This window comes from Microcebus murinus, chromosome 19, assembly GCF_040939455.1.
Source record: "Microcebus murinus isolate Inina chromosome 19, M.murinus_Inina_mat1.0, whole genome shotgun sequence".
In the NCBI taxonomy this organism is placed as follows: Eukaryota; Metazoa; Chordata; class Mammalia; order Primates; family Cheirogaleidae; genus Microcebus; species Microcebus murinus.
This window is the reverse complement of record NC_134122.1, coordinates 47,449,700-47,464,722: the sequence shown is the minus strand read 5'-3', so window position 1 is coordinate 47,464,722 and position 15,023 is coordinate 47,449,700. Positions and strand designations below refer to the sequence as shown.

General features: G+C 36.4%; 1 protein-coding gene across 2 annotated transcripts in view; it reads right to left on the bottom strand.

Moving 5' to 3' along the window:
• FMN2 (formin 2) overlaps window positions 1–15,023 on the bottom strand; it is a 307,908-nt gene that overhangs the window by 108,568 nt on the left and 184,317 nt on the right. For both annotated transcript variants that reach the window (XM_012738321.3, XM_075995507.1), the window contains exons 9-13: window positions 6,977–7,068; window positions 6,676–6,805; window positions 5,468–5,614; window positions 2,390–2,449; window positions 2,108–2,228 (exon numbers count right to left, since the gene is read on the bottom strand). In XM_012738321.3, the coding sequence (XP_012593775.2) occupies window positions 2,108–2,228; window positions 2,390–2,449; window positions 5,468–5,614; window positions 6,676–6,805; window positions 6,977–7,068 (550 nt within the window). The remainder of the gene's footprint in view (window positions 1–2,107; window positions 2,229–2,389; window positions 2,450–5,467; window positions 5,615–6,675; window positions 6,806–6,976; window positions 7,069–15,023) is intronic.

The following is a 15,023-nucleotide window of genomic DNA, read 5'->3' as shown; positions in this document are numbered from 1 at the left end:
AGTTAACCTAGCAGTTTCTATAGGCATTGGATCACAAAACTCCCCATTTATTCAATTCTACCAAATTGTAACAAGCTACAGGCAAACTTGGGGAAAAAACTGTGCCAGGCAAATGTTATGGTTGTTTAGTTGAGGGTATCCAGGGGTGGGGAGGCCTCCAGGCCACCTGTGGTCCTCCAGATCCCCAAGTGTGGCCCCTCAACCAAATCCAAATTTCACAGAAGAAATCCCTTTATTAAAGGATTTCTTCTGTGAAATTTGGATTCAGTCAACTATAGGACTTTCAGGTAAGTTCATCTTTTCCCTACATAAAGTGTAAACCCTCACAGTTAAAATCATGCCCTTAACCCTCTGAGGCACTCAAAATTTGCTAAGATGCTCCTTCAATATTTAATCTTCTGTAGCTACCACATTGCTCAAGGTGGCGAATGCACACGTGAAGACAGCATTTGGCTATTTATTTGTCCTTTTCAAACCCATTACCTGGTATTAGTTAGCACTTTACATTTACCTCCAAAGTCTTATGAAAACTTGCCATTTTCACGGCTACATGTATACTTAATACCAATAATAAGAAGGTCTCTATATAAGACAATGGGATAACATTCCAAAGTGATGCAACAACAGAAGCAAACATAAATCCCCTGATAATAAGATTGCCACTCCTCTCTTCTATGAAATCACCTGTAAACTATGAAATCCTACTTTACAAGGACCGTTGATTGAAGTGTAAAGTATTTTCCTGCTCCCTTAGACATGCCCCTAGCACCACGGCATAGTGTGTGTGTAAAATTTCATAAGCAAACCAAGATACCTGGAATAAATGTGAAGCACGATAAATACTACGGAATGAATGTTTTTCTGTTGCTTTAAGAATTCATTCTTAAATACCTAATACAACAGTATTATACAAATGTAACAATTTCATTTATTATTATTACAATAAAAATAGGGCAAGTCAAGGCAGTTTCTCTTGGGCTCAGTTCATGAGCCCCAACATGTAAGGCTCCAGTAGGACACATCTAAGTAACCTAATTTCAGCCCTTTTCAACAGTGATGACAGTACCTTTGTGTACTCACAGCACCTAGCAAACGTCTGATATGAACCAGGCCTGTAAAAAATGTTGTTAAGTACAAAGAACTATAAGCAAACTACATCATGTGGCTAGGTTCATTGAAATCCATATAAAAACATCTATCACCAGAATATAATGACTCCATGAATTTGATTACAGATCCATATCTTTGGATAAACACATCTCAGATTTGGAATAGAGTTTCTTAAAAATTTATGTCTCTTTTTGGTTTCTGGTTTTAGGAATCTTATTCTCATCTAGTAATACAATATCAAATGAAAATCTCACATAAATTTACTCTCTCCTCGTCTATATTTAACAGAGCTAAAAATAGGCTTAAATATTTAACAGATAGCTGAAGTGTTCTCAACTCCATAACAATAAGAATACCTCTCATGAAGAGAGAATAAAAGAGATTTTACTTTGAAAAAAATAAAAAAATTGGTTAACTATTTGCTTTTGTGTAAATGTTACTTTTACTTTAGGAATCGGAAGAATTTCAAACTTTCTTCAAAATGATTTGATATAAGGCTTCCTGATTGACAATAAAATAATATACACATACATGTTTTTGACAAAATACATAAAAGAAGATAACTTGTTCCCAGGAAAGTTCGTAAGCCACAAAAATCTTAGGTACCTATGCCAAGGCAGAGTGGGGAGGGACTATTTATCTTTTAACAATGACAGAACTCGTGTCCAACCATGACATGATCAATGTCCAAGTGTTCTCGGCTATAAATGAAAATAAAATGCAAACTTGCTCCTGATGAAATAGACTGTTACTAAAATAACCAAGTTATTATTTAATAACTGAATTTTTGATACATATAAACTTTTTAAACAACAAAAGAATAAGAATATTGGCACATTTTTCTTTTGCTATGCCAAAAAAAAAAAAATTGTGCTAAAAGGCTATATAGAACTAATTTACTTTCTTTGAAAACATTGAAAAGTCTGCCTTTTTTCATTGGAAAGGCATATATAAATAAATAAACTAACAAACATATGAGTTCAAAATGATAAGTCACCTTTCAAGTCTTTCTTCAGTTTTCTGAGATCTTTTTGGAAATCGTCAAACTTCATGTGAGAGGCCTGGAAAAGGTCCTGGGGCTCTGGCAGTGGGAAGACACACTGCTCCTTCCCAGCGTCCTAATTAGCCAGAAATACGTGATTTTTAAATGAACCAGCACTGATATAAGTAATAACAGCAGCAATAATAAAAACAAACAAACAAACAACAACAAAAAAACACTGCCAAATCACCCAACAAATAAAGAACATAATACAAATATACGTAAAAACTGTCTTACCTCATCAAAATTTCGAAGATAATATGAAACAATATATGACAAAAGGCTTCTGCTATTGTCCTAGGCAGAAAGACCAAAGTCAGTAACTTTTAAAAAAAAAAATGACATGTAGCATTAAAGAAAATAAATTCCAGTGAATTCACATAGATGCATGAGAACATTTAGAATGCAATGTAAAATTTTACATTTTGAATTCTTAGTCATTATATCTAAGGAATTGAATGGCATAGATTTCCCCCTCTAATGTTTCAATCTAAGCATAACTATTTAAGAGCGGGGTCTCAACGGTAAATACTTTCCTATTTTTATTCTCCTCAATCAGAAATTTAGTTCATTAATTTTTGTTTTATTATTTTATGATTATGAATTTTTTATTATGTTTTAAAACTACTATCTTAAGTGAAATAATTAAATATTGCTGTCATTTACATATACACAGCTAGACTAGCGGGTACCCCTCCACCACTAAGTTTGATTGAGGCTCATTAGCATATAGACCAGGGAAATAAAAAAGCTAAGTATCATTTTGAGTAAGTGGGAGCTTTTAAAATGCCAATGCATATTATAATTTGTTACATCAGCAATTGAGATTGAGGAATTAATATCCATGAAGCTATAAAGAAAATGCACACACAGGTCTACAGAAAAAAATATAAAATTGTTTTATATCTAACAGACTTCAAAGAACAGATTTTCACTTCCTTTCTGACAGACTTAGAGGCATTCATTTTTAATTAACTTTTTTTGCATTGCTCCAAATTAGTAGGAGATAATCCGAATCAAGAGACCAAATACATATTTCACTTGAAAAACAAACTCTATGATTCAAACTATGTTCTCTGGAATGTTTGACATAACCATGATTATAACCATGATTTCCCCCCACTTATAAAAAGAGCAAAACCCCTTCATAATTGAGTTTGACATGAGATAGTAATATATCTATTAGAGACTTCCTTCCTCAGACAGGATTTGCTTGTAAAAGGATTTAAGCAATTGGACTTTGTTCTGTCTCCTAACATAAGTCAATGAAAGGGTCAGCAGTACCTGAATCAATTAACACATTCATTAAACGGCTGCTGACAGGCACAGTGGGAGAAACTCTGGGTGATGGAGGTAACAGCTCTGTCCATGGAGGACTACAATGGACTGGTAGTACTGAGAAGTATCTATAGTTACATTTGTCTTATAGAAAAAGAACCAATTCTGGAAGACTTAGCATAGCTCTTCAGGGAGTGTAAGTGAAATTATTTTTAAAAATCTTACTTCTTGATTCAGTACTTAATTTTTATTTTAGATTATGCCTTAATTAATGAAATTTAACTTAATGGAGGATTGAATAAGATATATAAACCAATACAAAAAGAACCCAAAATTAATCGCTTACTTGTACATGGTTACTAGAATCTATTTCTGAAACATTTTTATAAGTTAAACATTGTATTGATGCTATTTATATTTCAATGTTATATTTCAATCTAACAAGCAGGTGCTAAGAACTATTCAAGAACTACCACATGTTTAGAAAAGGTCTCTTCTTTTGTTTGTTGGTTATTTTAGAGATGGGGTCTCACTATGGTGCCCAGGCTGGCCTCAGCAATCTTTCCACCTCAACCTCCTGAGCAGCTGGGACTACAGGCTCATATACCACTACACCCAGCTTGAGCTTTTTTTTTTTTTTTTTTAAACAAATTTGATTTATCAGGTCAATATATTGTAGGCTTCCGTGAAAATGTATATCATATAAATATAATAGCATTTGAACATAAAAACACAAAAATCATCTGCTGTTGTTGTACCAAGGAGGAACTATGAGTTATTCAATTTTGGAAAAGCAGTGTCCAGCATTTCATAGATGTTCAATAAAAGAATGTTGAATAAAAAATATATATCCATACACACACAGTCCCTGATTTAATGATAGTTTGACTTAACAATTTTTAAACTTTATGATGGTATAAAAGTGATAAGCAGTCAATAGAAACTTCACTTTGAATAACTGTATAACCATTGTTTTTCACTTTCAGTACAGTATTAAATAAATTACATGACATAATTAATACTTTATTATACAATTGGTTTTCTGTGAGATGATTTTACCCAACTGTAGGCTAATGTAAGTATTCTGAGCATGTTTAAGGTAGGTTAGATTAAGCTACGATGTTCAGTAGGTTATCATATTAAACTCATTTGTGACATATACTTTCAACTTTGGACAGGTTTATTAGGATATAACTCCATAGTTAGTTGAGGAGCATCTGTATAGGAATGAATAAACAGATTGCTGACAGACAGAAAAGACCAAAAAAAGAGATCTCTCGTATGAGGGAGATTATTTCATTATCTAAGGACAATCCTATATATTTTCATTTCTATAAGCCAATTATGAAACTTACTAATTCCCTTCACATACTGTTCTATGTGATGATTCTTTTATCAGAGAAATATAACTCTTTTATTTTCTAATCTTTCCATCTTGAACTGGGACTCTGATCATCATCTCTAACCTTATATTTCTATTGACACTCTCATAATCTCTCAGATATCAATTTCAAACAAACACAACTGTACAAGTAGTACCCAAAAATAGTTAGGTCTACAAAAGGGCTTAGACATTTCCATATATACCAGTATTAGGAAGAGAATGATCATCTTTAATATTTTATCTACAAACTATGTTCATTAATCTTTATTTCCAAAGTATGGGTCTATTGGCCTCCATTGCTTAACATGGCAAAGAAGAAAAATGAAAAAATAAGAGATATACCTTCCTATTCACGGGAAATAACTAGCCCTCATACTCCAAATGAATACATATTAGTGGACATGGTAAACATCAAGTAAAAAAATAATTTAAAAATATTACAGTGTTTCATTAGACATAGAATTCAAAATTACTTACTTTAGGAAACATTATTATTCACTGAATCGCAAATATCTGATGGCCATTAGTTTTATATAGCTCAGAACATAAAGAAACTTTTGAACTTATAAAGAAATATTTATTATAACTGGTTTACAGTCAAACAAAACATCTAATCCTCAATGTGCCCATTCCCACTCACACAAAATACTTACGCTGCTTTTGACATCTTTCAGCTTCGGAAGAATGTCTAATCCAAAGCCATCTGCCTGCCCCCGAGTGTTATTTCCACTATTCATGTAGTTGCCAAAAGCTAGAACCAAACCCAGAACCTGCATAACCCCTGGGCCATTTTTTAATGTCTGTAAAATAGAACAAAAAAATTCTGCTTTCATACAAAGTTTTGTTTGAATCATGTTAAGTCAGTGCCAGCAATTTATATTATATTATACTAATAGTTTTGGGTCATAACCAAACTTTTACCATTCCTCATTATTAGCTATCTTTTAAGAGCAGTATTTCCAAAGTTAACTTTAAAAAGTTGCACCACCAACCAACATTCAGGTATGCTTTTGTAAGCTGAGAAGTGGCAATTTAGGCCTTTTCTATGATGTAATTGCAAGGAAAACAAATAAGCCTGAAATATAAGAACTATTACAAAATAATATCACTGCCATCTTCTTAATTGTGCCTATGTCTGAAACAATACAAATTTTTTGGCATCACTTATAGGAAAACACCAAAAAGCAGTTATAAAGGTTAGTTTCCAGATTTAGATTTATCCCCCCCAACAGTTCACACTCCCTTCTTCCAAAACACTGTGTTTAACTTGAATTTCTTTGCCACCTCTTCTAAAAATGTAAGCCTTTAATATATCATCTTTCCCCTTTTCAAAAAGGTTTACCACAATCAGAACAAATGGTATTATCGATTTTTGACAAATCGTTTTAAATGTTAATATTGGTTATCTCTGCCAAGCATTTGTTCCTTGTTTTCAGGAGAATATTTATCTTCTGTTGAGTCATATGGTTGTTTCTAAATCATTTGGTTGGAATAATTATTAACAATTTGTTGAAGATCCTTTCCAAAACAATGAAGGAAAGTAAATATTATAAAATGCCTTCAAATTGCATTCATTTGGAAGTCTGATGTCTGAGAGGCCCACGAAAAGCAAAGATGTTGTTGGCAAAAGCAGAGGGCAGAGAAAACACCCTAGCAATGTGGTCCTGTCGCCCCGTGCGCCAATATGAAAATCTGCTTTGATTTTGAGACTCAATCATAAAATGTTCCCTTCTGTGGGACTGCTATCCTTCAAAGTTAATGAGTACTTAGAGTAAATGATACTTTTTTGAAAAATTTGAACACAATCGAATGAAATTAAATATCAGAACTCAAGTTTAGCTCTCTCTGGACCAGAACTCACCTCACACAACTTCTGTAGTAATTCCAGTTTGCGACGAATGGAGCAAATGCTTTCAGAAAACGTGGACTGGAACAGGATGCAAAAGACTCGCTCTGAAAAGTTGGGGATTAGTGACAGCTCATAAAGGAACCTAAGGAAATAAAGCCAAATGAAGAGGAAAAATATAACTCACACAAACAGATGTGCATCCTCATCTCATTCATAACAAGTACATATTGAAGACACTGCATTTTTGCATCTCCAAACGAAAAGAATCCACCCGTAGCCTGGGTGTCTCTGCGTGGTCCTAAGACATGCTTACTGTTCAGGTTTGTCCAGAGACTTGGGATTCTTCTTGTCTTTGGAAGACCGGCCGTGCTTTTCAATTTTTTCCAGTTCATCTGACTGTGCTCTCTAGAAAAACAAAAGCCAAGCAGTTTTTCAAAATCTGGTCAATGGAACCCTTTAGATAATGATCTAATTATCCTGCTAAATCTAATGATCTTAATATAGTAAAACTCTGTATTTTCATATTTCTTAGCATCCGTATGTAGTAAAGCTTGACTTAATTCATGAAGCATTTGAAAGTGTAAATATGTTTAATGCAAACCAGATCATCTCCAAATCTTCCAAATCATGTTATTGACTATTAGCGATCTGTAAAACGTTTATTCATTCAAGCATGAGTTAAAACAATGAAGTTTTCCCTTGTTATTTTGGCTGTTTATAGTAAACTCTAGAATACAAGAATTTCATTTCAAATTGGTATTCCTTATTCAGAAATCAATCGAGTTAAATTTGGAAGTAATTTTATCCTAAAGTTTTATAACATTTTTAATGGAAAAAAAGTACTTATGTAACTATTGCAATTATTGTTACTGCTTTTTAAATTTTGGGAAAAGAGAATTACATTTGAATTTTAAAAAAATGGAACAAAAATAAAAGGTTTTGATCCTTTGGCTGAATTTTCTTTTCGATATAAAAATGGCTCCAGGCTCATTTTCTTAAACATCATCTTTCACCTTTTATAATCACAAACTAAAAACTTGTCATCCCAAATATATTTCCTTATGAGAGACAATCTTCTGCATTTTTAATATAAGGTAGAAGATATTATAGACTTCAAGAAGCACAAATCTATGCCATTTTATAGAGTATTATGATTATTTTTGAGTCAATTCCTGCTTTGTATTTACTGATTATTTTGAAATGCAGCTTTTCAGTTGATGAGATTGACTAACTTAGGACCTAGAAAGAAGCTTCTTTCTAGGGGAAGAAGAACTGATCAGAGATCAGCCAGAGAGAAAATTGGTCCTCTGACAATTTCAAATTTTGCTTTTGGAATGTGATGTATCCAAAGGATACAAAGAAGTAAGGGAATTGTATTTTATTGCAAATATCTCAAGCCACTCCAAAAATTAAGAATCTTCTTCTAGAATTTCAATTATGCATTGAACATATGTTTTCTCCCAATTTATTGGGGCCCTGATAAAGAATTTTAAGGGAAAAAATACCACCTCATTTACTTATCAGTTACCTACAAGAGTCAGCCTCACAGATACTATCAGAGGACCACTTTAAAACCATATCGCAAGGTGGACTTTTTATTTATTTATTTATTTTTTTAATTTTTTTTTGAGACAGAGTCTCACTTTGTTGCCCAGGCTAGAGTGAGTGCCGTGGCGTCAGCCTGGCTCACAGCAACCTCAATCTCCGGGGCTCAGCGATCCTACTGCCTCAGCCTCCCGAGTAGCTGGGACTACAGGCATGCGCCACCATGCCCGGCTAATTTTTTGTATATATATTTTTAGTTGGTCAATTAATTTATTTCTATTTTTGGTAGAGACGGGGTCTCGCTCAGGCTGGTTTCGAACTCCTAACCTTGAGCAATCCGCCCGCCTCGGCCTCCCAAAGTGCTAGGATTACAGGCGTGAGCCACCACGCCCAGCCGCAAGGTGGACTTTTTAAATGGGCAATATCCACCCATCTGGCAAATGAGAGACCGGGGTACCATTCTAAAAGAATATTAAAGCTAAGAATATCAATGAGGCAAGGGTTGTTTTAAGATACACAGGTCCACACCAAAGTGTAACCCATAAAAGTTTCTAGTCCCTTTAATTTCTCTATTCCTTTAAGAGAAATGACACCTTTTACCAGAAAGTAGTTGCTTAGTCTGTGATCTCCAAGCCCAACCGCATTCTATACCCAAAACCTCATTAGGAAAAAAAAAAAAAAACACACACAGCTTTCTACAATCTAGTAATTATGGTTGTTGGTTTAATTTTGTGTTTTGAACTTTCAATACCTTGACATAGACTCAACCTAACTGCTGAGTGGACTCAACTGAGGGTGGACATGACTGGAAACCCACTCCATGGACCCAGTAAATCTCCTGGGAGCTTAAAAAACAAACAACAACAATTCAAAGGCAGCTATAACAGAACAAAGATGGCCAAGGTAAATCAAAGTAATAATCAGATATATAAGAGAAGAATACAATTCCTGTATGTCTTCAGAACAAAGTGACTTTCTGGCAGCACTATGGGGTCATTTCCCAAACTATTCAACACATACGAATTGCTAATTGCTAACTGCATGGTCCTTTATATTCTGTACTCTGTTAGACCATTTCTGCTCATTTCAGAAAGAAACAAAGCTGCACCCTAGGCTGACAGTATGTTTTATGACAAGTAGAGAGAACCATCACTTTGTCTATGTCCCCAAACCTCCTTTCTTCTTCTTCCCCACAACTATGTGTGCACGATGCTCTCTATTCTTTTCTTTTTCTTTTTCTCCTTGGTGCTTAGCTAAGGCTGCCTCAGGTAATCTCTGTCTCTGTCTCTGTCTCTCTCTCTGTCTCTCACACACACATGTACGTATATACACATACAGTCAATTTCTTTATTCATAGACTGGACACTGATTTAGCAAATACTGAACAGTTACTCCCAGGGAAAATACAAGGTTCCCATAAGCCTCTGGAGTCACAACATCTTCATCAACTGATCAATACATAACATTGTTTCATGTTTAAAGACACCTTACAGGCCGGGTGCAGTGGCTCACGCCTGTAATCCCAGCACTCTGGGAAGCCAAGGCGGGCAGATTGCTCGAGGTCAGGAGTTCGAAACCAGCCTGAGCAAGAGTGAGACCCTGTCTCTATTATAAAAAGAAAGAAATTGATTGGCCAACTAATACATATATAGAAAAAATTAGCAGGGCACAGAGGCGCATGCCTGTAGTTCCAGCTACTCGGGAGGCTGAGGCAGTAGGATCACTTGAGCCCAGGAGTTTGAGGTTGCTGTGAGTTAGGCTGACGCCATGGCATTCACTCTAGCCTGGGCAACAGAGTGAGACTCTGTCTCAAAAAATAAAAATAAAAATAAAGACACCTTACATAACATATACTGTTCAGTCATTAACACTCAACTTATGGCCAGCAGCACCATAACTCACTGCTCAACAAAGTTTGTCTAACACACAGATTTTCCCTGTAAGGCACACCACAGCCTTCCTGTGCTTATGGACACTAGACAGCACTTCAACACTATGCTTGGAAGCCTTTTTAGACAGCAAAATCCCTAACAAAAACATGGCAATGCAAAAAACATGGTACCACATAGACTGTGAAAAGATACTTGTTCACTGTATGCGATCTGAAACAAGAAGGCGGAATGTTGCCTTCTAAGACTTCAGCTAGGAATGGCATGCCCCTCAGGAGACTCAAATTTTTCACCACTCAGCACATGTTCCTCAATAACCAGAAAAGCCCCACAGGTATTGATTCGGGGGTTACAAATATATTTTAGTGACTAGGCAAATTTGCAAATACGAAATCCAGAAATAACGAGGATCAACTTTATATGAGTGTGTGTGTATACACATATGCATATATATGAGAGTCATTACAAGTAAATACTCTTAATTCCCTTCATTTTTCCCCTTCAGTTACTTCAGAAAAATGTTATCTTTTCATTCTACAACCATGGCGATAATTCATATGCAGAAAGATGGCAGTGGTACACCCGAATCCACACATTTTGAAATAGTAATTGTCTTCAAGACATACCAACCTCTAAAGCCCGCGATGTATCCTAAAAGTCCCTTCATACTCTGTATACGCTCCAACAAACTGCACCTAAGCAATGACTATTCATTACTTAAATAAAGATTCTTTGCAATTGGAGAGCAGTAGAGCTACTCTCAGTAGAGTTTTCAATATTTTTTAATCCAATATTTAAAATAGTCATTTGTAGGCTAGCCAGCCCAAGAACCAAAACACTACTCATGGTATGGTTGTATTGTTTTTTTTTTTTAAAATCCTAGTTGTCAAGTGCCAATTTTCAAATGACTCCATCTCCTCTTCAATCTGAAAATGCTTTGGAGGGGAGAGGAACTTCACAAGAATAGCATATCAATCAAGAAAAAGCAAATGAAAAATGATCCAATTGAAATGTCCAGGTGGGGATATCTATGAGGTGGTAAGAACATAAGATAGGCTTGGAGGTTGTACAGCCAGCAGATGACTACTGCTTGCCTGCTGTCATACACTACTGTGATACCATATACTGTGATATCATGCACTGCAATAGTGAGAAGGAAAACCAAGCCTAGCAAACCCCAGCTTCTGCCTTCAGGAAGTCTATACCGGAGGAAGAGAAATGGATAAACTCTCACTAAATAGTGTGATGGGTGCTCCTTTAACGGTACTAAGTAATGGCAGCAGGACACAGGGAGGCTTGGGAGAACTTGGAACATTTGGAGTCTACAAATAACTCTGGAAAACTGCTAGGGCAAAAGATAAACGATTGGGAATCAGCTACTTAAGTCAAAGATGAAGAGAATTCTAACGATGACTCTTCAGAGGAAAGACGGAAGCCAGCCAAGGACAGATCCTGGAGAGGACTCACATATCAAGGAACAGGCGGGAGGAGGAGGAAGAGGAGCCAGTGCAGATGTGGGAGAAGAGGTCACAGATGCACAATGCAAAAAAAGACACATTTTTATCCTCAGGGAAGGGAGCAAAGATAGAAGGGAAGAACAAGGACACAGGGGAGTTTAATATAGAACAAGAATATCAGAAAGATCTTTCGTGGGGATAACCTTGACTTTGTGAATAAACATGGAGGTGAGATCATCTCCCACCAGTGAGGAAGTTCAGGATGAGGACGATGACTTGGCCTGAACGAGGTCTGTAAGAGCCAATGTGTGAGGAACACAAACAATGGGAGATGAGCAAAGAAAGGGACTAAAACTCAACAGTGATGAACCAGCTCAGGAAAATGAAGAGGAGGGGTTCCTGGGAATCAACAGAAGGGGAAATCGAGTTATTATTAAAATAACTTGAGGTACAGTGAGGATAAAGGACAGGTTCAGAGAGGTTATCGCATAGATGAAGATAAAAAAAAAATGTACCCTCCTAAATATCTTGCAAAGGATAAACACCATCATGCTTAACATGGCTCACCAAGGTCCCCATGGTTCAACTTCACTCTTGCAGATCCGTGTGTGCCAACCACAGGCCCTCTCTCCCTGTGACATGGCATGGTAGCTCTCTTCCTTCCACCACCACATCCTCCATATGTGGCCTCCTGGGTCTGGAAGGCTCTTATTCAACAGATGCTCAATCATCATCTTCACCAGGGAAACATCTTCTGAACAGAGATCATTTTCCAACTACTTTTCCTCTTTTGTCTTATTGCCATTTAATTTTACCCTTATTTATTTTTGTGAATCTCTAATTAATATCTTCCCCATAGAGACTGAAAGTTCCATGAGGGCAGGGACAGGATGTGTTTCTCACCTCCAAATCCTCTTTCCATCATACTGACGCCTGAGTGTTGGCATTCCTGACAAGGAACAGAGAACTTTCTTTGCTAGGACACTCTCTGCAAGTGCTAGATTAGTACAGTATCATAGAATCATAAAAGTCTCCGGTTGGAAAGAAACACAAGACCATCTACTATAGCAGCTCTCAAACATTTTAGACTCAGGATTGTTATTCTCCTAAATATTATACAAGATGCCAAAGAGCTTTGTTGTTGTGGATTACAGATGGTCCCTGACTGACTGGTTCAATTTGTGATTTTTCAACTGTATGATGGTCGGGAAAGCAAAAAAGATGGTCAACACCATTTGCCATTAGAGAAATGCAAATTAAAATCACAATTAGATATCACTGCAAATCTATTAAAACAGCTGGAATAAAAAATAGTGACAATACTGAGGATGAAGCAAAATTGGACCACTTGTACATTGCTTTGGAGAGTGTAAAATGGTACCATCATTCTAAAAAATAAAGTTTCTGTTTCTTAAAACACAGTAATTATACTCCTGAATATTTATCTCAAAGAAACAAAAACTTAAGTCCACATACACGAAAATTATGTATGTGAATGTTTGTAACAGTTTTATTTGTAATAGCCAAACACTCAAAATAACCCAAATGTCTTTCACTGTGCAAAAGATTAAATAGATTTTAGCATATTCATACCATGAAATATTACACAACAATGACACGAAATGTACCCTCGATACATTCAATACTTGAATGAATCTCAAGGGAATTATATTGAGTGAAAAAAATTTCAAAAGGTTATATACTATATGATTCCATTTGTATTACAGTCTCACAGTGACAAAATTATAGAGATGGAAACAAATTGATGACTGCTAGGAGTTAGGGAGGGGAAAAAGGCAGGCAGGTGGTATAATAAAAGAGGCAGCAGAAGGGATCTTTGTAGTGGAGGAACAGCTCTACATCTTGATTGTGGTGATAGTTATGTGGATCAATGTGACAAAATTGCATAGGAATATCTACACACACACGTGTGTGCATGTGCATGTACACAAACAGGAGTGCACGTGAAACTGGTGAAATCTAAAAGAGGTCCACGGATCACACCAATGTAAATTTCCAGGTTTTGACATTGTACCGGGTTTTCACATTGTACTGTAACTTCATAAGATGTTACCATTGGGGAAAACTGAGCAAAGGTTGCACAGGACATAGTGTGCTATTTTTGCATTGTCCTGGGAATCTACAATGATTCCAAAACAAAAATCTTAAAATCCAAAATGGCCCATTAATCTACTATTCCCTATGTCCCCAAATCTGTTAATCTTTTTGAGTACTCAATCTGGGCTTATGGTCAACCAGGCCAAACACCCAAGTGAGAAGCCTGCTTACGCTCTCTCCTCTCCCACTGCCGGTCAGACACTTCCTGTTGAGTTCAACCCTGAAAATAATCTCAGAAACAAACTTCTCCCTCTCTATTTCACTGCCACCCCAGAACAATCTGACCACATCCATCCCTGCAGGTGTCAACCCTGCCCCTTCCCCACCTCCAAACCCCCTAGGCATTACTTTCCAACAACACAGAATTCCTCGCCCATCACACATTAGTTCTCTACATCTAGGCCACTGATCATCCTGCTCCATCTGCTGGGAACATCCTTTATCTCTTCTCTCTGGCATATTACTCACTGTCCAACATTTAAGAACAGCCCCAAACACGGCCTCCATGTGAACACCCGCCCAGCTCCCCCAGGATAAAATCTCTGTTGCCTCTTGGTAACTCTCCGGCTCCTTCCACAGAACTCTGTCCTAGCTCTTATCACATGAGGCTGTAACTATTTGGTTTTGTTTTTGTCATCATCCACATTTTACCCAAAGCTCTTCAAAGAGGTGAACATAACACTCATTTTTATAACACCAACACCTAGACTGGTACTTGGCACACAGTAGGTTTACTCTAAATATTTCTTGAGGGAAGAACATGTCCGATCTGACGGTTAGGTTCTATCGCTTTATTGGAATATGTAAAAATCTTCACATAAGTTACATTATGAATGAAACAGCCTTTTGTGTTGTTGGGCTGGGAACTTCAGCACTTTTAAGGGAAAATACTTCTGGTTTACCAAAGGGCCACTTAAAATATACTTTTACACATTACACATTCAAGAGTTTATGGGTGGCCTATATGCTATTTGTTGACCTGCTCTAAACTTGAAATCTAGCTTTTTAAGGGATATACTTTTTTACAGTCCACAGACACACACTACAGCCCCACGGATTTTTCTTCTCCAAGTACATTAAACAACTTTAATATCTTCAAATGCCGAGGGCCGAGGAGAATTTGCAAAATGGTGGTCACATACACCACAGCAATCTGAAGTTGTATGTCCTACACTGAACGGCTCCAAGGGATCTGAAAGTTTTGAACACTTAACCGTATGTTGCCAAACGTGAGAAAACAAGAAATCTGGAGCCAAATACACATGGGATACCATCTGGAATCACTCAAAAGTTCCTAAATAAGTTCAGTGAAGGAAAACATGATAGGAGTTCTACATCCTTATTAAGAGAG